This window comes from Tachypleus tridentatus, chromosome 3 (genome assembly GCF_004210375.1).
Source record: "Tachypleus tridentatus isolate NWPU-2018 chromosome 3, ASM421037v1, whole genome shotgun sequence".
NCBI classification, from domain to species: domain Eukaryota; kingdom Metazoa; phylum Arthropoda; class Merostomata; order Xiphosura; family Limulidae; genus Tachypleus; species Tachypleus tridentatus.
The window spans coordinates 72,379,169-72,402,903 of record NC_134827.1 but is presented as its reverse complement, the minus strand read 5'-3'; the positions used below and the strand labels follow the sequence as shown (position 1 = coordinate 72,402,903).

Sequence of the window (23,735 nt, the reverse complement as noted above, 5' to 3'; positions counted from 1 at the left end):
GTCAAATGTTTTATTCTTATGCAAAAAAGGTGAATTAGAAACATATGAAATTATAAAGTTATTTATTTCATAATAATTATCATATAATAGTCATAAGGCTAGACTGCAAACTTATATTGTTTTATTCTTCCAAAGTAATTATCTTAAACCTCTGAAGGAAATAACTATAGCAGCAATTTAATCTTAAACGTTATTTTATCTGTGTAACTTAACTTTGAGAAAATTCTAAACCATGTTAATAAAACATGATACAAATGGTTAATGTATTTGTAAGTAAATACCCATGAAATAATAACCTTGTTGTAAACTTCTACATAGCAGTTTTACATCTTTTGAAAATGTGTGTAATATCAATGTAATTAAACTCTATCTATATGTATACCTTCTATGAAGTTACACTATGTCTTGGTTAATAGTAATTCCCAGACTTTGGAATAAAACTGAAGTTCTTAAGCAGTTCACACCACTACCAGTTGCATAATTAATTGTGAAAGTCACAATGATAATAATACTGTAGGCTCTAATTAAGCAAATTAAGGTGCTATGAACAGCACTGGCCAGCATTTATGCAAATCACATTTGTAAAAAATACACTTGTTCCTGTGTCTGTTATGGAAGTGATGTGTGTGCACAGTATCTAGATATTAAGCTGCATGCACACGTTGTCACGATAAACAAAAACTAAGTATTATTATTATTATACACAAAGAATGATAATCACAGACACCAACATCTTGTCATGCTATAATAATGCTGTCTGTATGCCTTATAAGCATGCATAGTAACAGTTTTACCCAGAAAAACAGTGTAATTATCTTCTGCACCAGAGAGTTGAAAAACTCAAAAACAAGTCACTGCAACTAGACGATAAATGAAGAAATAAAAAATAGCAGATTTAAATGTTTTTTTACTAACCACTTAGTACAATAACATTATAAGTTTATTCATTGACAGTATTAAATATGTAATATTTAGTCCTAATTATCCTAACGCAAAGAAAATATATGGTGAAATGTTCATTTTTTTGTTTATTGAACATAGGCCTAACTTTAGTTAAGATTTTATAAAGTACGATCTAATTACAAGTAGACTTGCACATTTTGATGTCTATGATTACATTTCATTTGTATTATTCTGCAGATCTTGAATCTAAAAAAATACTGTTACAATAATAATATTACTTTGACAGCAAGTGTTTCTGCTAGCTTCGCATAATTTTTATACATATTAAACATTTTGAGAACATTTGTTCATTTCAATATTTTAAATTTGTTGAACAGGTGGTGACATAGAGTATTTTGTGTTGGATAAAATTTCAAGAGAGTTGACACTGCAAAAGAAACTGGACAGAGAAAAAATAGCTTTTCATAATGTAATAGTGAAGGCACAAGAAACTTGTTCACAAAAGCCTGAAGCAGTTGCTGAGTTTAATAGAAATGATTTAACAACTGTTAATATCACAGTTAATGTTATTGACATCAATGACAATCCTCCAATGTTTACAGAACAAAGATTTACAGGTGGAGTCAAAGTAACTGATAAGTACCAGAAACGTGTGCTACCAGTGGTGATAAGTCATTTATATAGTTTATCCTTTACAAGAAAGTTAATTGAATAAAAACCACTGAATAAACAACCTTTTAGGGGTGTTTATAGTATATAAAAGAACAGTATATCTTATCTCACTATTGTCTATTGTCAATGAAATAATACTTGTAAATGAAAGGTTTTTGTTGATTCTTGATGCTATTTTAGCCTCTTGTTTGTTTGCTTTCACAGATAGTAACAGTTGCCTATATAATGACCAGTTTGAAATATTTTCTGAGTTAGTGTTTCAAACATTTGTCACTAAAGATCAGATGTACTAAATAATCTTTCTTTACAAGAAGTGAAAACTTTTAAACAACTCAAACTTCTAAAATCTTCAAAATCAAGTGAAGTTTTGTTAATGCATTATTATAATAATTATTAATATCCAAGTTTATTCCTGCATTTTAGTAAAATCTTCAACTGATGAAAATGAACTTTGTTTACATGAAAGTAACATACTGATTTGGAAAACCCCTGACTAAATTTATATTACTACTGCCAGATATAAGCTTTCTAACACCCCTTTAATGACAGTTTAACACAAGTATTTTCTGTGGTTTTGAAATATTTATTGCACACTTTTTGTGATGTTTTATTATGAGTGTTTAGTGACTTTGAAACATTTGTAGCACTTATCATGTGATAGTGTAACATAATTATTTCTTTATGTGTTTTCACTGCATAGGTTATTTTTGATTATTTGCTCAAACTATCACAAATTCTAGATCATCTAACAATAATTTATTTATTTATATCCTCATAAATAGTAACTACAGACTCTTCACTCTTAGCAGAGATGCCAACCATTATGATTTGAGAGTAATCATTACGATTTTGGTGTATACATTACAACTATACGCTCATACAGACAAATATTACAACTTGTTGCAACTCCCAAATTATTATATATTATATAGGCCTATACAATAAAATGATAAATTGTTCCCCTAGTGCTTGAAAGGGGTGAAAAGAAAATTTCTAGTGAGATACAAATAAATTTTGATAATAAATAAAAGACATAGTCCAAATGGCTACTGGCGATAATCATATTTGTGCTTGAAATAATAAAAAATATTTGTATCTCCGAAGTCTACCAATAGTTTGAGTGTGGTGCTTCTCCATACTGGGTACGTGGGGGAATCCATAGTTATGTCATCAGCGCTTGTCAGCCAATCAGCGCTCGCATAGAAGGGTATTTCTTATTTTCTAAGTGGCATAGGAACACCACTGTGATCGTTCACAAGATGGTAAAAAAAGAGGCCTCGTTCACCAGATTGTTTTGTTTCTGGCAAATCTAAAAGGACTAAAACTGTGAAAGGGTTCTGTCTACAATCATTACGCTCAGTCATTTGAAATAGTTGGTATCTCTGCAGTTAATACAATGCAGTTCTAGTTGGCATTCAATGGGCTAACTGTGCTCTGTCCACCACAGGTATCAAAGCCATGTTTCTAGCAATGGGAGTCCACAGACTTACACTGGTGGGCATATCTGATAGTTTTAGTTTTAGAAAGGTTGAAACATTGTTCTTTCCTTATCAATAAAAGTGTTAATACCCATACCAGCCATTCTAAGATACATTTTAAAAATATTCTGTTCTGGAGAAGAAAATGTTTATTTTTTTATGTTCTAAAATGCATATTTGAAGATTATGCAAATTCTTTTTTGGACTTCCAAAGTTCTGAGACTCAACAAGGCTTAGTGAAGAATATTTAAAAATTAATTTTACTCAAGTGGAAAAGAGCTCAAATACATTTTAAGTAAATTATTGTTTTTATTTATATGAGCTTCAATGTATGTATAAAATGATTGTTTTGGTTTTTTTATATTATTTCTGGGCTATGGGAAATACCTAATGGGCTTCTGTAGTGATGTCTTGCCTTTTTGGAAAGTGCACTTCACTACTGCAAGTTACAAAAATAAAATTGAAAGAAAACTGATGAGAAAAGGTTATTGTTGAAGTTAAAATAAGTAATTTGAAACTGTCTGGTCAATACTGCAATCAATGCAGTTGAAAAAATGGTATTTATTTCATGTTTTTACCTCATGCAATAATTTTAACACAGTTAATGTCAGGACAAAGGAAATGGGAGAAAAGCTTTAAACTATTCCTGAAGTTATATAAATGTAAGGTTTAAATAAATGTTTTATTTTTAGCATAATACTCACCTTTCACTCAGACTGACTCTGAAAACTGTTGAAGATCTTAAAATACTTTATTATTAACTGTAGTGTTTACTAGAGTCTTCCAGATTTCATGAAGATGCAGTAATGAATTCAGAACTGTCCTAAACAGAACTTATGATGTCTAATTTGATCAAGCCCTTGAACAGATGGTTAGGTGGAAATGGGGCTACCACAGTAAAGAATTTTTTTATGTGAAGCTTTTTTCACCATGAATGCTTGTAAGTTCATTAGTTTATCAAGAAATAATAGTGAACAAGTGTTCATCAGTAGTCATCTTGTTTTATGTGGTAACTAGTAAAAGGATTAGTATTTGGCCACTATTTTACCCATTTGAAAGGTTGAAGATGCTGCAGCAGTAGATTAATATTTTTATTTCCATTCTAAAATGATCATGTTTAGCCTACATACCTGTTGAAGGAAATGTGTAGAACGAATTGTGTTTCACAGGCTACTGATCTAGATGAAGGAGAAAATGCTGTTGTCCACTACAAGCTGGTTGGCGACTTCAAAGTGAAAAAAGATGAGAACATTGAACACATTGAGACACCTTTCTATGTAAACAGTGTATCGGGAGAGGTCGCCCTTAACTTTTATCCTAAAAGTGACATGAAGGGGGACTTTGATTTTGATGTCATGGCATATGACAAGGATAATTTAAACAGCACCACTCAAGTTCTGGTGAGATTTTTATTTTTATGAAATGAATTCTTACTAATGAAATAATGAGAAACTTTAGAGCTGGATGAGTGAGGATTAGTAATGGAATGTCATATTTTCACTAGTATTATTGTTTGATTTTCATAAAATTTATATTTATGGATGGTGTCTATATATAGTTATGCATTAAGCTTTAGCTTTATGTATGTTTTAGTTTGTAACATGTAGTAAACTTGTTCTTAATATGTTATATGAAAGATAGTACTTACCTTTTTTAACTTGAAATTAAAGTTATTAAGTTTTTCTCCTATTTTATATTGGCAAAATTAAGTAACCTATAAAATTATTGATAAGGTATTTGATAGTATGAGTTGTCTGATAATTTTAAGACATTCTGTTCCAGTGAAGAAAATCTTTATTTTTTGTGTTCTAAAATGCATATTTGGAAACCATGCAAATTCGGAGACTCAACAAGGTTTTTCTTTGATAGATTGTTTAGGCAGAGTATTCATGATGAAACTTCGTAGAATGGATGGCAACTGCCTGTTGTGGAGATACAAGTGTAGAGGATGGCGTTTGAAAGTCATGAAGACGAAAGGTGGAAGCCTTTCAAAATGTCGTCCTCTACACTTGTTTCTCCACAACAGGCAGTTGCCATCTATTCCACAAAGTTTCATCAACAAGGTTTAGTGAAGAGTATTTAAAAATGAATTTTACTTAAGTGCAAAAGAGCTCAAATACAGTTTAAGTAAATTATTGTTTTTATTTATTTGAGCTCCAGTGTCTATTTAATAATGATTGTGTTTTTACATTATGGCAGAACTGTAAGGATGAGCATACAGACTAAGAACAGTTGCTTTTATATGATGGGAGTTGTTTTTAATCCACTGTTATGACTTGTTTGACCTCTAATTGGAAGTTCTAGCTGATAGAGCATTGGGCTGATTGCTGTAATATAATAGAGTTGAGTTTTCTGACTTCTAGATGGCAGTACTAAGAAGGAAAACAGTGTTTCTACTAATTTCTGTTATGGTCTTGTGTTTGGTCTCTTCTGTTGGCACAGTAAGGTGCAACTGGACACTGTATATAGGAAGAACAACAAACACTGTCTTTGGTTCTAATTTACTGGGATTTGAGATTAAATGGTCACAAAAAGGATAGCTACTATACGTTTTCTTCGTGCATATTACTTCATAGATATTTTTACATTAATGGAAAACTGGGTTTATTGTATATTTAACTGTGTAGGCAAGTGTAAAAGCTACATTACTACAAGTAATGAATGTGGCTGAAATGTTTGATTAGTAATGACAGTGAATATTGTAGATCACATAATGTGATCTCTGTTTATTAATTGTGGGTAAAAACATTTTGCACATGAAACAAAGACTGACATGGTGAGGGATTGGTCATCACAGTTATGCATGTCCATAGGGGAAGTCACATGGATTACACATATGTAGACTCTTGGGGCAACCCCATTGTAACATGTGGCATGAACATTGCCTCTCAGTTTTTTTTTATGGTCTGAGTGGTAGCAACATATAACCTCACATTGCTTGCTGAACTTCTGAGCTATCACAGGCTGATTGACTTTGAGGTTTTAATCCCATCAAAAATCTGTGATTATTGACCACTACTTATTTAATATGTAATTTAGTCATGAGGTGTGCAGTATGATGGTGGATCTTCTAATGTAAGTGAAGACTGGACTTTCTGATTTGAACATTTCATGCAAGTATTCTGCATTTGGCTGACATTCTTAGAAGCAGAATGTGGGTTATAATGAATGTACTTTGCTCTTTGCTTTGGGATAGATTTAGATTCCACAGTGATAATTTCATAGACCTTATACTTGTTTGATTATGCTTCTTTGTCATCGATCACCTGGAATGCAAGTTATACTTAAATAAAAGAGTGGTTCAAATTAGTGTGAGCTGTGAGTTAATATATTTTTGAATGGAAATTATTGTAGACAAAAGTAACCTGAAAAAAACAGTTAGTCTGTTTTAATAATGTTACAGGTAGAACCCTTTTGTTTTTACCTGTTCTCTCATTTTTTGTAGAGAGAGGCAGTTGATTCCTCTCTCTTTTGCACCTAGTCTACAAACAAATTGTAAGGCTGGCAAGGTCTAGTGATTAAGGCACATGGTTTGGAATTTGCAGGCCACTGTTTATTAGTAAAATAGTAGACCAAATGTTGATAGTGGGTAGTGTTGACCAGCTACCTTTCCTCTTTTCTATAATTTGGAATGGTTACCACAGGTACCTCTTGACCAAGTATTGATAGTGGGTGGTGTTGACCAGTTGCTTTCCCTCTTTTCTATAACTAGGAGTGGCCTGCACAGTTACTTCTTGAACGACTTTGCACAAAATTCAACAAGAAAACACAATATTGTTATCAGTCAGTACTATAATGAGACACTAGTGTTTTGTACTGTTGATAATTATCATAATGTTTCCTTGTTGTACACGTGTACTTGATTCTTCTTTTTTATCCATGACCAGTTTATTCATTGCAAAGTGTTTGCTCAATCTTCATCTGTTTATTTGTGATTTTAATTCTTTCTTATTTGGTATCAGTTCACATCAGTACTTCAAGATTAATTGTTAGCTTGATTGTTGGTTTAAGTGTATTATTAAACATCTTATAGTTGGTTTGATTTTTTGCCATATTTTTATGTACAATTTGATTTACGATTTTAATTTTTTACTTATTACAAGAATCTGATTTTTCTCTTCATGAGGTTCTTTCTTATAATCTATCATAAGATATAAAACTAAATAAAATTGAATAACTAAATTCCTGTTTCAAGTTTTACATATACTCTTCAAAAGAAGAAACGCAAAAGGCAAAATATGAGACAAATTGTTAACAAGTTTATTCCGGGTAGTTCTGTATAACATGTGTGAAACTTTGCACATTCACTGCTGAACATCCAAAGTCTGCAAAGGCGAAGTCCACGCTCACTAGGTGAAGTTTAACGTCACTCAACGTCAATAACGAGTATGCCCCCCGTGAGCATCAATAACTGCTTGGCATCTCCTGCCCATGGAAGCGATGAGATGACGAATCACATCCTGTGGAATGGCTGTCCACTCAGCCTGCAAAGCTGCTGCAAGCTGAGGTAGAGTCTGCGGTTGAGGTTGTCGCCGTCGCAGACGTCGGTCCAACTCGTCCCAAAGATGTTTGATGGGGTTTAAATCTGGTGATCTGGAGGGCCAGGGAAGAGCGTTGATGTTGTGGTGTCTCAAGAAGACAGTGGTGAGTCGGGCTGTGTGAGGTCGGGCATTGTCATGTCGAAAAACATCGTTGACGTTCACAATGATGGGTTGTACATGGGGCCTAAGAATTTCGTCGACGTATCGTTGAGCCGTAAGATTCCCTCGAATGTGCAAAAGGTCTGTTCTGGCATTGTAGGCGATGGCAGCCCACATCATTACGCTGCCACCACCATATCTGTTAACATCCTGCACGCAGTTTGCTGCAAAACGTTCACCTCGGCGATGGTAAACACGGGTCCTTCCATCCTGCCTACGAAGCATAAAACGTGATTCATCGCTGAATCAAACATGCCTCCATCGTCAATGAGGCCATACCCGATGTGCCTGAGTCCACTGCAGCCATGCTTTACGATGTTGCTGGGTGAGGTTGACACCTCTGACTGGACGTCGAGGTCGGATTCCTGCATCTCGTAGAAGGTTGTGTACGGTCTGATCGGAAATCCTACTCAGCCCTGGTATGGTTGAGGCAGTAGACGTCGCAGTGGTGGTCCTATTCCAAAGGTCACGTAACCGGATGTAGCGAAATTGTGCGGGCATGATCACACGAGGTCTGCCAGATCGTGGACGGTCACGAGTTGATCCATAGTCTTGTGATGGTGCTTGGGTGGACATTCACAGCTCTGGCAACATCTGATCGAGATTCGCCTGCTTCCAAGGGATCAATGGCGTTGTTGCATTGTGCTTCAGTCAGTCTTGGCGTAACTGTATTGCGTGTCGGTGGCTTAACACTGAGCTATGGAAACCGAGAACCCGTCACTTTTATAGGGCATTTGCACATGTTGCACTTGCAGAACATGCAGATCTCTCAAACAAATTTATTGGACACGAATGCGTTTTGGCGAAAAATTCGATGTTTTCCTCCGTTTTCAAAGTGCACAACTTTTATTGTCACTTTGGTCTGACAATCAGTGTTTTAACACGTGTAACATCACATACTCTAAGCTTGTAATGTTATTACATATATTTCTCTTTAAAATAACAAAAATATCCCTTTTGTGTTTCTTGTTTTGAAGAGTATATTATAATTTAATCATCATACAACTTTAGATTTATCTACTGAGAGAAGACCAACAAGTACATTTAACACTGAAGATAAAAGTGGATGACCTCTCAGAAGAAAAGAGAATGAAGCTTAAAAGGTAAGTAGTAAGCTCCAAAATAAAACTGAATAACTGCCTTGAAATAAGAAATTGGGGCTCAAAATGTTGACTAGTAACACTAGAGCCTCAGAATGTGACCTGAAAGAAGTTATGAGACCAGTATCAAAACTGAAAGTACAGGTTGTAGTTTAATACAAGATTAAAAACCTTCAAAATGGTGATTTGGTGATGAACAGAAGAAATTATTGTTAACTGAGAATGTGAAATGTTCCAGAAAAAGTGATTGTTGAGTTACATTACTTACTGAAATTTCAATAGGTTACTCTTCTCTCCTCATAAAATTAGCTATTCCCATTTAATGCTGCCTTATATATGTAAACTTTTTATTATATATGCCACAAACCTTCTGCTTCCCCCTACTGGAATTAAATGATTCCAATATTCCTCACATGTGAATCATCATGCATCACTACTCCACCAATAGGAGCATAGAACACTCACATGACTTATTTGATTCTTTCATTGCACCTCTACTGAAGTATCACCTTTTATTTGATAGTGCTTGTGCTTGAAAATCTTTCTTCTTTTTTTTTGTCTTTATTATAGCTTTAGACTAAATTATATATTGAAGTGGTTTCAATTTCATATCCTCAAGAATTTTTGTCAGTAGTTCAGCACACTTATCCTTCTTTGGTCACATTTAAATTTATTTCAAACAATTTTCTCAATTGCTGCAACATGAATTATGAAGTTCATGTCACCGCTATGGGTGTCTTGCATTTGATAAGCACTTTACCACAGGCTTTAAGTGCAGGCAATCCATTGCAAGATTTGTGGGCCTTTATTCACAGGGAGATTGAACATTACTTAAGTCACCCTTTATCTCCAGAACATGTTCCACTTTCTCCTGAACATAAGGAACCTAAACAAGCTGATGAGAACTTTGATCCCTGGTTTCCATCCACCAGTTTGCTGTGCCTTCCCATGCTCTTACTGAGGATTCTGTGCAGTCTTTCACAGTTTTTATACTTTATTTCTCAGGTATATGAAGTTCTGTCTCTTTCTACTATATCTCACGACACACATCCATAGTTACTGCATGATTATACTACCCATTTACTTTACCTCAATTTCCCAAAATTCAAGTTCCTGCTGATCAGTTTGTCTGTCAGTTAAGTGATGCAATCAGAATGTCTTCTTCCCTGTAAACTTCTGATTAGTGTGCTGTAGCATATCATATGGATGACTCTCTATATTTCTATAATTAATTTTTGGGCTCGGTTTTACTCCTTTGTGGGGTGGGTTTTGAATCTCTCCTTAATCTCACCCATGCCAAATGTACCAGTTTTTGTCTTACCCTCATGGCTCTTTTGCAGTACCTATCCACTATTTGTTTCCTGTTTGATGAACTTCACAGAAGTTCTGAGAGATTTTTCGGATACATCTTCTCCCTCCTTACCTCCACATTGGCTTGTTTGTCATCTTTGACTTTGACTTTGCAAACATGGTTTGTCTGTTGTTGGGACATTTTAGGTCATGATGCTGTCTTATCTATGAACCCATGTACCCTATCCTTATCTCTATGGTTTGCATATGGCTTCATGTTTAAGATGTTTCATTTTTGGTACAGTCATTGGAGTATCAGGTTACATCTGCCCAACAATTTACCTCTTTGCATCTGGTTTCCTGTTTATGTCAGTCAAAGCCTGATGTGGTACTTGTTCATGTTTCTTGTCCTTTTTCTTCAAAACTGTTACTCAGTCTCTCCATTTCAACACTGATGTTTGGGTTCTTCAGGTTTTGTTAAAAGGACTTAAATTCCATTTTTCTTCTCACCTCTCTTGTTTTAGGTATACCTGTTTCCTTCTCTTCTCCTCAGGATCCCATAATGTGCCAGTGTCTATTAGAGATAGCAAAGGACCTTCTTACCAAACAATCTATTGAACCTGTTCAGCATCCTTCTCCAGGTTTGAGGCCCAGCATGGCGAGGTCGTTAAGGCACTCGACTCATAATCTGAGGGCTATAGGTTCAAATGCCCATCACACCAAACATGTTTGTCCTTTCAGCCAGTCAATCTCATATATTTGTTGGTAAAAGAGTAGCCCAAGAGTTGGCAGTGGGTGCTGTTGACTAGCTGCCTTCCCTCCAGTTTTACACTACTAAATTAGGGACAGCTATCGCATATAGCCCTTGTGTAACTTTGTGCAAAATTCAAAACAAGCAAACAAATTATCCAGGTTTGTTGTTTTTTGTTGGTTTTCTTTTTTTTTTACTCTTGCCTGTTTGTAGTTTCCAAGAAAACCTGGAACTGGAGGACCATCAATCTGTTCAAAATTGTTTTGTTAACCTTTTGGGAATATGGTCTTCATCCTTTGGCTGCTTCCATTACCATTCCTTCCCCCACTGTAGACAATCTACTTTTGTAGTTGGACAAGGCTTGTATATCAGTGAGCATTCCACTTTTGTCTCCTTTTTTTGACTCACATTTAGGCCCAGCATGGCCTAGCATGTTGAGGCGTGCGACTCATAATCTGAGGGTCGCTGATTCGTATCCCCGTCGCACCAAACATGCTCGCCCTTTCAGCCGTGGGGGCGTTATAATGTGATGGTCAATCACACTATTCGTTGATAAAAGAGTAGCCCCAAAGTTGGCGGTGGGTGGTGATGACTAGCTGCCTTCCCTCTAGTCTTACACTGCTAAATTAGGGACGGCTAGGACAAATAGCCCTCGAGTAGCTTTGTGCGAAATTTCAAAACAAACAAACAAATCGACTTACATTTATTTATAGATGCATTCTTTCAAGACTGAGATGCAATGGTATTCACCAGGAAGCTTTGGGTCATTTGTCTTTTGATGAAAGGTTTTACACATCAGTGATCTAGAGCTTCTGGCCATTTGTCAATCTTTGAATCATATTCTTCCCATTTCCAGACATTGTCTCATGGTGATTTATTCTGATAATTCAATGGTGGTAACATATATAAACCACCAGTTGGCACCCAGTTGAAATTGTGCTGTTTCTATGCATTTAATCTTCTGTATTGAGCTGATGTACAATACATTCATTTGATTGTGTGTCACATCACTTGTGCTTTCAACCTCATGATACATTATTTAATCAACTTCAACATGATGTACCTTGATTCTTGAGCATTCAGGTAGCTTTGCAGTAGTGGGAATTCCTTTACCACTGCTTTAAATTATCAGTTACCAAAGTACCTCATCCTCAAACTGTAGCTATAGATACCTTCAGCAAGGAGTACTCCCAAACATTCTTCTATGTTTATACTTTTTGTTTACTTTAATAATACCACTCTGTGCTAGGTCCTTTTGATCAAACCCTACTGACTGGATCAACCATTGTTTTTGTTATTTACTTTGTTAGGCCCAGTCACAGGTTCTGCATCCTGCACTTCTTGTGCTCTGTCTTTATGCCTAGCCTTTGTCTGGTCCTTGGTTAGGAAATATTATTTCTCCTATTGTACAGTCTTTCATCTGGCTAAATCCATCCATCCTTCCTACACATGTATGAATGTAAGTGGAAGGCCTTTTGCAGACTTCCTGCTGTTCATGTTATTATTGCTGGTGTTTCTAAGTTTCTTGCATGGCTTTTTGACACCAGGGTTTTCAGTCTTCATGATTTTTGGCTATTGAGCAGCCTTATGACATACTTTCTATATTTTCAGGGTTTTCTTTTACCATGTTAATCCATTTCTTCTGGACTAATTGAACCTATTTCCTCATGATCTTTGTTTCATCTGTCCCTTAAGACATATTTATTTCCTTATTTTTTTAGCCTGTAGATGTCAGTGGTCCTACTGCTATGTGATTGTTGTTACCCCATGACCTGGTTTTAGATTTAGAGTTAACCAATCAACATAAGTAGTATCACTGTTTTTGGGTTATCTCTTTTCCTCCCTCGATTTCCTGTCTGTGTTATGGGTTACAGCATTGGTAGGGGTGATTATTTTGATCCTATCCTTGACTATCCATCATTCTCTCTTTTTATGGGGATGTTATTGCTATTTGCAATACTTTGGCCTGTTTCACAGTGGGAGTGTTAATTGCATGCAGTAGATATCTCTTTGATGCCAGATTTCATATTCCTGGAATGAAAGCTCAGAGTTAATTCTGCATCATACCCAGAAATTGATGTGGTTTTTCAATTCTCCAGTTATTCAGTTTAAGGTGAATATGACAAGATTCTCATCCTACCCTTGTTTAGGTTATAGTTGTCGTACTCAATATGGTCCACCATGACCTAGTCACTTTACATGCTTGTGTACCAACTTTGTGGAATTGATATAGTTTTTTTGTCAGTTAGGATTAATTTCATACCACATTCTCTCCCCCTCAGATGTGCTCCTGTCATTTTCTTCTCTGCTTTCTTACACATTTAAACAAAGAGTATACCTGAATAACAAGTGATGTGGTTCCCCTCTGACTCTCTCATATACAGAGGTAGTCTTTGGGTTCTTTTGGAGGATACATTTGTTTTTCCTTCACACCAGTCTTTTCTCCTAATTAATGTGGGATTGTAGCTAATCTTGTCAGAAGAGGGGAGTATCAGATATATATATATCATAAGTTGTAATTTTCGTATACTGAATATATATTTTGAGATAATTCTCTTCACTCACACTTTCCATTTACTTCCAGTACTTCTGTTGTCTGCCAAACTTTCAAGTGGTAGTTTGATAGAGACCATAGAGAGAGTCTCACAAGTCAAGTGAGTGTACTGTTTTATTTGTGGAAAAGTGTTGTATAATGATTTGCATGAGAGACATGTTAGAGTTATTTGATTCCATTAGAGGGTTGCAGAGTCTCGTGGCATGCGAACACTAAATATATATAACACACAAAGTAAGGCATTTTTGTAGCAACATTGCTATATAACATCACATATAAAAAAAAAATCTTAAATTATAAACTTATAATTTTCCTATAGTGAAAATGTATTTTCAATAGGTACTTCCCTGCACTCAGAAGATTAGAACTTTCTTCTTTGTCACAATAATCTACTGTCTCTTTAATTTCAGATAGTACTTTATGCCTACATCTGTATTGTATTACTTGGAAATTACATTTGGAATTTCATAATGAAAGCTTGTGTTCAGCTGAACATTAATGATTGGAAGATATCTGATATGAACAAATCATATTTTTATATATAATCTTATTTGTTCATTCCTGACAGTTTGTCTTTTTACATGCACTTATTAGATGAGGGAATGATGAAAAAAATCTTCATGACAAGAAAAAGATCTGGATTAGATCTAGGTACATTTGTAAAGCTGCTATTTTGTGGTTCAAGTCTCAGTCAGGACACTATAATCTCATGAAATATTTTTTTTTATTACTAGATACATGGTTAATTTTAATAATTGGGTGGTCAAGGTTATAAATCCAATTTCTAAGAGCAAAAGGATGACTTGCAAGGAAAGCTTCTTTAAAGATATTTTTTTCACCAGCATCATTTGTCTTTGTTATACATGTTTAATATTGTTGACCTGACGTGCACTGATAACTTCAGTAATTGTTGTGTAATATTTTATGTTGTCTTTTCAAAGTAAATGAAGTCTATTTATTGACAAATGTTTAACACATTAGTTTGTTTAAAATGTTTTATGATGTTTTCAGATCAACTACACCAGATGTAGGCCTGTAATGAACACACTTCTATTTATATGTTAGATGTTTATGAAGCAATTAATGATAATTACACCAGATATAGGCCTGTAATAAACACACTTCTATTTATATGTTAGATGTTTATAAAGCAGTTATTGATATCTAAATCATTTGTAAGCCTGTAATTAACACATTTCTATTTACATTTTAGATGTCTATAAAGCAATTAGTGATAATTATGCCAGATGTAAACCTGTAATGAACACATTTCTCTTTTGTATGCTAGATGTTTATAAAGCAGTTAGTGATAACTATATCAGGTGTTGATATACAACCAGAACAAGTGCTGTTTATACTTAAATGTTTTTACAATTATTGGTGAATAGGTATACCACACGTAGGCTCAGCCAAAAACTAATTGTTTTAAACTTTGACAGTTTATTCAGGTAAAGTGATAAAATAAAAGGATTCAGTTAATTAATAAGTTCACCACATGTTGAAGTTTTGATAGTGTAAAGAGAGTTTCATAGTTTTTAACAGTGTTTATAATAATCGTGCTCATAGTGTGTATTTTTAATACTGTTGAAAACACAAACCTCTTTGATATAACCTGTAGTTATGGTTCTATATTCATAGATATTTTAATCAGATTTTTCTGTCTTTGATATAATGATGTTTTCATAGGCTACTTGAGAATGTATTATCCGAGATAGTTATCATCGATGATTACAGAGCTTATGCTGGTGATGACAACCGATACAACCCTCAAGAATAGTAAGTAATTATTTGTTTGAACAATTGTTTTAGAAACTTGTTAATGAATTAATTGCTTTTGAAATTGGTTTTTCTTAATGATTAAAATACATTGTTATATTAATAAGTAGAAAGAATGATTACAATTAGTGGAGACAGATTAACCCTTTTCTGATGGGTGGATCTAAGTACACATGTTATGATGTTTTAGTGAGCTACATACTTAGAAAACGAAAAAAACCTGTGAAAATAACTAACAATACTTGGATATGGGGTAATGTTTGAAAGATCTACAGGGCTTTAGGGCTGAGAAACACTTATAGACAACATGTTTATATCCTATGACATGTAGCTCTCACTCTTAGGTCACTGACACACATAGCTCTCACTACTAGGCCACTGACACATGTAGCTCTCACTGCTTTGTCACCAAAACATGTATCTCTCACTACTAGGTCACTGAAATGTAGCTCTCACTATTAGGTCACTGAAACATGTAGCTATGTAGTTCTCACTTCTAGGTTATTTAAATATGTAGATTTCACTGCTAGGTCACTTGAACGTGTAGCTTACAACACTAGTCATTTAAATATATAGCTCTCACTGCTAGATTACTCAAACATGTAGTTCTCATTGCTAGGTCAATGAAACATATAGCTCTTGATGCTAGGTTTTTCAAATGCATAGGTGTCACTGCTAGGCACTCAAACATTTAATTTCTCACTACTATGTTACTTAAACACAAAGATCTATGAGTTAAGCGTATTGTGACTTGTTTGGAAACCCAAATTATTGAGAGATGAATTTCAGGAACACTGGGTTTCCTGTTTTAAAGATATGTTGTGGGGAAAATTATACCTAGCAATACCATTTGACTTGCTGCCTTAAGGATATGTTTGGCTGGGTGATAGCTAAGATCATAGTAATTAATATCAGACTTACTGCCTGAAAAATACATCGTAATTAGCTGTAGTATTAAATCTACTTGACTTTTAATGGGAGTTTTATGATTTAGATAGTTTAAGCACAGTGTGAGTTAAATGTAGTCATTTTTAGATGTCATAGTTTATCTCAAGTTTGTTTATCTCACTGGTTACTTATAAATCATTTGTTTTTTAGTTCACTAGTTATGAATTGGACTTTATTGTGTTATTGTGTCATGTTATTAGAACCTTCTAAGTTTTCCTCATTGGTTTAATTGAGCATTATACATCATAATATCTTGTGATGTGTGGAATGTTCTAGGCCTCTGTAAGGCTATTAATATGCATTCAAAATACATAGGTTGAGTTACTTATAGAGATAGATAGATATATTTAGACTTTGATTGTAAGTTTTAATCATATTCTATTGTGATAACATAATTAAGGAAAAGTGTTTTGTCTCATGTATTGAATTATCCTGTGTGAAATTTTAAGAAATAAAAAAAGACATTTTTATACCTCTAGTTACAACTGTGATAACCAACAGTGTGGTATACTTTTGTATGTATGTTTAACTGATTTTAATATATTATTCTGTAACAGGTGGATTGTGTGCTGTTTATTTGCTGTTGAAACTTATCACCAACAAATTGCAGACACTTACTATAAAGAATCTTGACCATATGTATGTAAAAATCTAACAGCTGCACCTCATGCCAGCATAATTATAAATTTGTATGTTGTTAATATAAATTTCTTTTTCTATCCAGTACAGATGTTTTGTTCCACGTTGTACAGGAGGAGGACAACTCTGTGATGGAGGCAGAAGAAGCATTGAAGTAAGAATCAGTTGGTTAGTCAAAACATATATTTGTACAGATGTATGTATTTTATACATGTAGAGAAAGAAATGTAACTACTTCTATGAAAACCATTAAAGAAATCATATGTACTTACAAGTTAATTGTTTCTATAAACAATTATTAATCACTAGAAGTAAACCTGTCTGTTGGGGTAGCTAATGTATAACATTTTTCACTAATTGAAATGAAAACCATACAAGCTGTTAGGATTATTTTCAACATTTTTTTGGAATATTTTTTCTCTACTAAATCAGTGTTGCAAATTGAGATGTTGATTTATCTTTGAATTATCCACACATCTTTGTATGTTTGTGGTGTGTTTTTTCAGATTAATTGACAAGTACTGGGGAAATATTCTTGAAAATACAGTAAATGACTTTTACATTGTTGGAGCACAAGTAGGTGTTACAATTATTATTTATTGTTCCAAAATTTATTGTAACACAGGTAGCTTTTTGCCTAGTTTTTAAAGGGAATGGAATTTTATAATTTTACACATTTTTTAGAAAGTCAAGATATTTTTCAGTTCTAATATTGTTGAAACACAATTTAATGCTGAAATTTATATTCTAATATGACACATTACCTTCTCTCATATAAATAGCTATTCTCATACAGTTCTGTTCTCTGTACAAAAAAAAAGCATGTCAAAAGCATTTTATCTTTCTTCCATTGTAATTGACTAATTCTAGTGCATCTCTTATGAAAATCATGCATTAATTCTCCCACCAATAAGAGTGAGATATACTCTCCTGATTCATTTGGCTACCTCCATTGAACTGCTTGTCATTTGGCAGTCCTCATATTAACTTTTTTTTGTGTTTATCATGTGAATTATGATGTCAATTGTTTCATTACAGATGGATATTTTCTTAACATTGAAGAAATATTTTAATTTAATTTTCCAGTCTTTTTTTTCTCATACTTGCATGTTTTACATCAAGCACTTTTGTTTGATTTAATGTATTTCAACAATGAATTCTGAGGTTTGTTTCCAGTTCAGGTGTCATATCTATAGCACTGTTATCACAGGTTGCTGGTGGGGAAGACTCATTGTTGGATTTCTCTTCTATTATCCACTGTGAGACTGATTGTTATATAGCTAAACCTGATCTTTCTGAAGAAACCAAAGTTGTTCAGGGTCAATGAAGATGATTCCGTAACCTTTTTACGCTACCAAATGTTGCTGTATTTCACTTACCCCTACTGCAGAATCAGCTAGGCCCAATACAGCATTTTTCTTCGTGATTTTTTAGGTATGGTATGTTTTATCTAATTTTCTGTTTCTCTGTGATTCCTTATTTCTCCATGATAGCTTGTTTGTCATTCTTCAGTTCTCACTTAACACTTTTGGTTTTACCCTAGTTGGAATTTTTTGCATCATAATGTGACCTTGTCTTGGGTTCTTTTAATTCCCTCTTTTATGATTTCTGTATTTTTCTTTGGTGATACGTTTTGATCTGTGATTTTGGGATTTTGTGTTTAATATATGGATCAACACCTGACCTTTTCCTCTTGCACGTTTGTCACAGTTGGAGCCATGACATAACCCTATTCCTTTCCTGACAATGTCGTTATCTACTTGTCCCTGTTTACCTTACTGGGGTTTTCATCTCATCATCACCAACAGTTATCTGGGTTTTATCAGATGGACTTATCATCTAATTCCTTTCCCATGACGGGGGATCCTACCACTAGTCTGCATCTGTTTGAGAAGGTACAAGATTTTCTGCTGTTGCACCTGTTCATCATATTTCTACAGGCTTTTTATTCCAGGTTGTTTATTATTGTCATGCCAAACTGGAGACTGGTGGCCTGTACCAGATTTCTCCCATCTCATTCTAATTTTCAATCTGCCTGTTTTAATTTGGAGTCATTTCTCATCCCAAAATAGTTTTTTCCTTGGTTCATCTTGGCCAAAGAGAATGTCACAAATGCTTTTTTACATATCCCAATATTTCATCATTTGCAACCCTCTCTTTAGTTTATTCTCTTCAGAGTGGTTTTCTGTTTCACACACTGACCTTCAGGTTTCCTCCAGGCCTGTAAGTTTCAGTGGATGTTCACTGCATTCATTCTTCACTTATACATTCTTATGTTGAGCATTTTTCTTTCTTTGGTCCACTAGCTATTATTTCCTTGTTTCAAAAAGTAGTCCATCTATTACTATTATTAGCTGATCCCAGAGGTGGCTATAATGGGTTGTTAGTTAATCTTTTCCATTTGGATGTTTTTCTACACTTATCTCAGTCGTCCTGCCCTTCCACTCTTGTACTTTATTCATTGGGTTTTCAGTTCAATTACAACTCATGAAATTCTATAGCTTTTGGAAATTATTTTCCATGGTAACCTTGGCTCCTTAGATCAGGCTCAGTGGAATTTCACAAAGATTCATGTTGGCTTAAGTTACCTATCCTCCTGCCTTTGTCATTGATTAGCAGTAATGGTTAGATATGTTTTGCATGTTGGTGGTTGTCCCATTTTCTCGTCATCATCAGATTTTATATGTTTCATGAATTCCCTTTGGGAATGGTTGGCTGGTGTTGATCAACTAGAAGATTTGGGGGGTTTTGGTTTGTGGTTGATAGGTCTTATGAATGTCCTGGAATTTCTTTATTTAGGTCTTGCTTTGTTCATTTTCTTCTATTCTCTATCCCTCTCTATTTGTACACCGGATCTTCTTTTTCTAACCCACATTCTCAATATTTCTATCATTGCATGTCACGTTCTAGTTGCTTGCACTCTTTTTGTAGATCAGATTCATGTCCAGACAATATTTATCAAATTGAGTGATCTTTCAATCCTTTTATTTTAATTAGTTTTGATTACAGTGGAGTCTCTTCACACTGAGGCTATTGCTACATTCCTTAATCACAAATTACCTCACTTTTGGCCTTTGGTTCCTAATCTTCTTGCTCTGATTATTGATGTTTTCAGCTAGGACTGGACCTACACATTTATCCATCCTTCCATTCTCTTTATTCTGTGGCTAAATTTGCTTTTTCTTAGGTTCGTAGCTCTTTCCTGTCTGTCTCAGCTGCAGTTTTTATGGCTTCTATAACTACAGCTTTCTTTTCTGCTGTTGTCTTTTCCTCTGTCTCCATCCTTTTTCCACTACCCTCAGTCACTTATATTTCATCTAGACCTTCCTGTCCTTCATCTTCACACCCGGTTTCTCTCTGATCATTGGTGAGGTGACTTGGCTTTTCCTCTGGGTCAACATCTTTTCTTTGTACTTTCTATATGGAATTTTCCCTATGCAAATGGAATTTTTCTGTCATTGGTTTCTTTGTCTAGGGTTTTTCTCTAATCAGCCCACTGTTCTTTGTTATGCTTATTTCCTCTCTTGACTTTCAAGTTGGAGATCTTCTGTTTCTTGTCTCAGATCTTTTAGTAATCTTGTCCCATACCTTTAGTTTTTTTTAATCTTGTAGGTATTTCACTCTCCTACTCTTTACCTATGGTTATGCCCCTTCCTGATTTGTTGTCTGCCTTGAAGTTTTAAAGTCTTTACCACTTTCCAGTTTAAAACTGCTAGGGTGGTGGACCATGAAGGTGTCCTCTTGAATCCTTAATGAAATAGAAACAAAATATTCAATTGAAAGTAGGGTGGTGATGGTATTATACTGGTGTAGATGATGTGATATTCTCCAGTGTGAAAAATTAAAACGAATATGAGTGAGATGTCAAAACTGCAGTTCACGCCTTCAACTTAAATCCCTCATGGATATCAGACCTCAGATATCATTATAGAGATAATGGTTATGGTTCTTTACCTTCCACCATCCCTTTATATTTCTTATCCCAAGGATGTTAATGTGATGGAGATGGTTTATTTTATGTGGATGTACTAGATGCTGGATCAATTTATCATATTCACATATGCCTCATTCATGAGATAGTGAGGTATTCTATTCCTTCTGGTCTCATGAACTTGAGATGAAGACACTATGATCCTCTTTCCTTCCCCTACCAGATGGCTGGGTTTTAGATTGTAATTGACTTACTGACTTTATCATCCTCATCCTAGATCTACATGGATATCTGTACCTGGTGGCTAGATTTTGGATGTACTTGACTTACTTTGGCCCTTCCCCAGTGGCATAATGGTATGTCTGTGGAGTTTCCAGCCAAGGCTCTCTCTCCCAGTTGAACATGTTTTTTTTATTTTTGACCCGTATGTGTAACATTTTTCTATAATGGGTGAAGAGTATACCTGGTTCAGAAGTGATGCAGTTCCCCTCATCTGATCGTAGAAACTGACTGTATCATCTTAGGGAGTGCCGTTTGAACACTTTTTAAGGATGCTTCTTTCCTTCCCTTGCACTGCGTCCTTCCTCCATGTATTCAGTGAAGCTATTTACATGGGTGGAAGTAATGTACTGTATAGGAACTTATAAATTATCCTTCACGGAAAATATATTTCTGAAAGGTATTTTACACACATTTCCCATTCTTCTTTCCCACTGCAAACCAGTGCTTCCTTTATCTACAGAAACTAGAATTGTTAGTTTGGTAAAATTTATTAGAGGGAGCTACATATGTCATGAGAGTATGTAGTATTCTTATTGGTGAAAGGTTGATGCATAATAATTTGCACGAGAGACACATTGGAATTAAGTGATCTTAATGGAGGAGAATTTGAAGGCTTGTGACATGAATAACATTTTCCACATATAGAGGGCAGCATTGAAACGAGAATGTTTATATGAGAGGAGGGGAGTAACTTTCTGAAATACATTTTCAATTAAGAAAAATTATAACTTTTATTTTAGACTAAGAATAGTTTTATTGTAATATCAGTAGTGTTTAAACAAAATGTAACTGTTACAACTTCCATAAGGTAAACAAAATATAATTGCAGTTTGAAAATTCAAGGATAAACATTTACAACCTGTACAACTGAACTACTAAAATCTGCTTGTTCAAAATTATACCTTAATGCAAGAAGACGGGAAAAAGAATTAGAAAAAAAAATTGTTTAGTTTGTTTTATAAATTACCACAACATCTAGTGCATTTAATCAAAAGAAAAGCACATTATTTCTTCAATTGAAAGATCTACAAATTATATAATCTATAACAAAATTAATTGTAAGAGATAGGCTTAACTTTCAAATAAATAAAAGTGGTTATTTATTGCAAGCTTAATTTATTTCATGTGTTTAATACTTATACTTTGTTGAAATAGGCACTAAATACCCAATAATCAGTTGTCCTCTAGTATATACATTTATTTATATATGGTTGTGGGCTATATTTTCTGGGTTTTAATTTGGGTGACAGCATATGATCTAAATATCAAGTAAATTTGTGGGAAGGGGCCTAAAAGTTTCTAGATGATATCACAAACTACTCTACTAGCTTTGTGTTGGTCCCCCACTGGGAAAGTGGTAAGTCTGCAGATTTACAATGCTAAAATCTAAAATCAGGGATTCCATTCCCTTAGCTGGACACAGCAGATAGCCTGGTGTGGCTTTGCTATAAGAAAAAAATACAAGCTGTGTGTAGTATTTAGAAACTAAGCTACACTATAAGTAGAAGGATCAACTGGTATAGAGTGCATTTTTAGTTTTTAGTGGTAGAGTGATAGTAAAAGTAAAGAGTATGAGTGAAATATCTGGATTGAAAACTCTGTATTTTTAAACAGCTGTATTTGGTAGATTATGTAGTAGTTAGGTTAAATATTACAGTAGTGTATTATGTAATGTAGTATAGAAAGATAAAATACTTGAATAGCTTGTTTCATAATACACTATGTACATGATATATTACCATAACATTTTATAGACTGTTTCAGATAGATGAAGTACTAAAATAACTTGTTAGAAAATGTACAGATTATTGGTTACAATTTTATATTACAGAACATACCAGTTTTTTGAAGTATAACTGGATACTTCAGCACTTGCTGCTCATTCTTTCTGTTAACTGACAGAAATATCTGCCCTCTGGGCAGGTATAATTGTTAGTTCCTGCAGAAGACTATTAGGCTTGCAGCCTTTTTTGTAATATTCTAACACTTCTACGACAACGTACTCACATTTGACATCCAGTAATGTTCACCATTTATGGAAAAAACAGTTGTATTTAAATTTTAGTTTAAAACTGAGCTATCATCACAGTATTATATTATTTAAAACTGAACCATCATCATAGCATTATATTAGAGAGTATATTTTATTGAAGAATTTTGTGGACTGAGTTAGCAATGAACGTTTTACGTTTTTCTGTTCCAACACTTGTGAGATTTTTTCTAATGAAAAACAAATGACTTGTTAGTGTTTGTTTTATGTTTAACACTTACTTCTTGTAATTTTTATTGGTTAAGTTTGAAACATAACATTTTTGTAGATATTTAAATTGTTATCTATTGCTGAACTATAAAAATAATACCTGGTTATGATTGGTGATAATTAATGCAGTAGTTATTGAGATCTGAGTTTTTAATGTATACAATGCCAGCTCCATTATAATAAGATAATATGTTTTGCATGAAGTTAGGCTAGTTATATACATATTTCTCTTTGGTTTTCTGGATTAAATATTAAAGCATATATGGTGTTTGAATTTTTATACATAGTCATTATTCATCTATTTCATTGGTTTAGAAAGCTAAAGATGATGATATTTCTGATTCCTGGGAAAAGCAACTGAAATTTATTTTATTCGGGGTTTCATCTGGCCTCCTTTTAGCTCTCTTCATCATGTCCTTGGTTTTCTACCTCAAAATAACCTCATAAGTAC

The 23,735-nt window shown here is 34.1% G+C and overlaps 1 protein-coding gene across 8 annotated transcripts in view; it reads left to right on the top strand.

The window, feature by feature from the left end:
* LOC143247154 (cadherin-AgCad1-like) overlaps nucleotides 1-23,735 on the top strand; it is a 43,238-nt gene that overhangs the window by 9,278 nt on the left and 10,225 nt on the right. For 2 of the 8 annotated variants that reach the window (XM_076494783.1, XM_076494787.1), the window contains exons 3-6: nucleotides 4,223-4,453; nucleotides 8,765-8,856; nucleotides 15,135-15,224; nucleotides 16,897-16,965. In XM_076494783.1, coding sequence (XP_076350898.1) covers nucleotides 4,223-4,453; nucleotides 8,765-8,856; nucleotides 15,135-15,224; nucleotides 16,897-16,965 — 482 coding nt within the window. Of the gene's footprint in view, nucleotides 1-5; nucleotides 3,994-4,222; nucleotides 4,454-8,764; nucleotides 8,857-15,134; nucleotides 15,225-16,896; nucleotides 16,966-17,317; nucleotides 17,388-23,735 lie in introns of those variants that run through there. The other 6 variants (XR_013026405.1, XM_076494784.1, XM_076494786.1 and 3 more) reach the window with 6 other exon arrangements.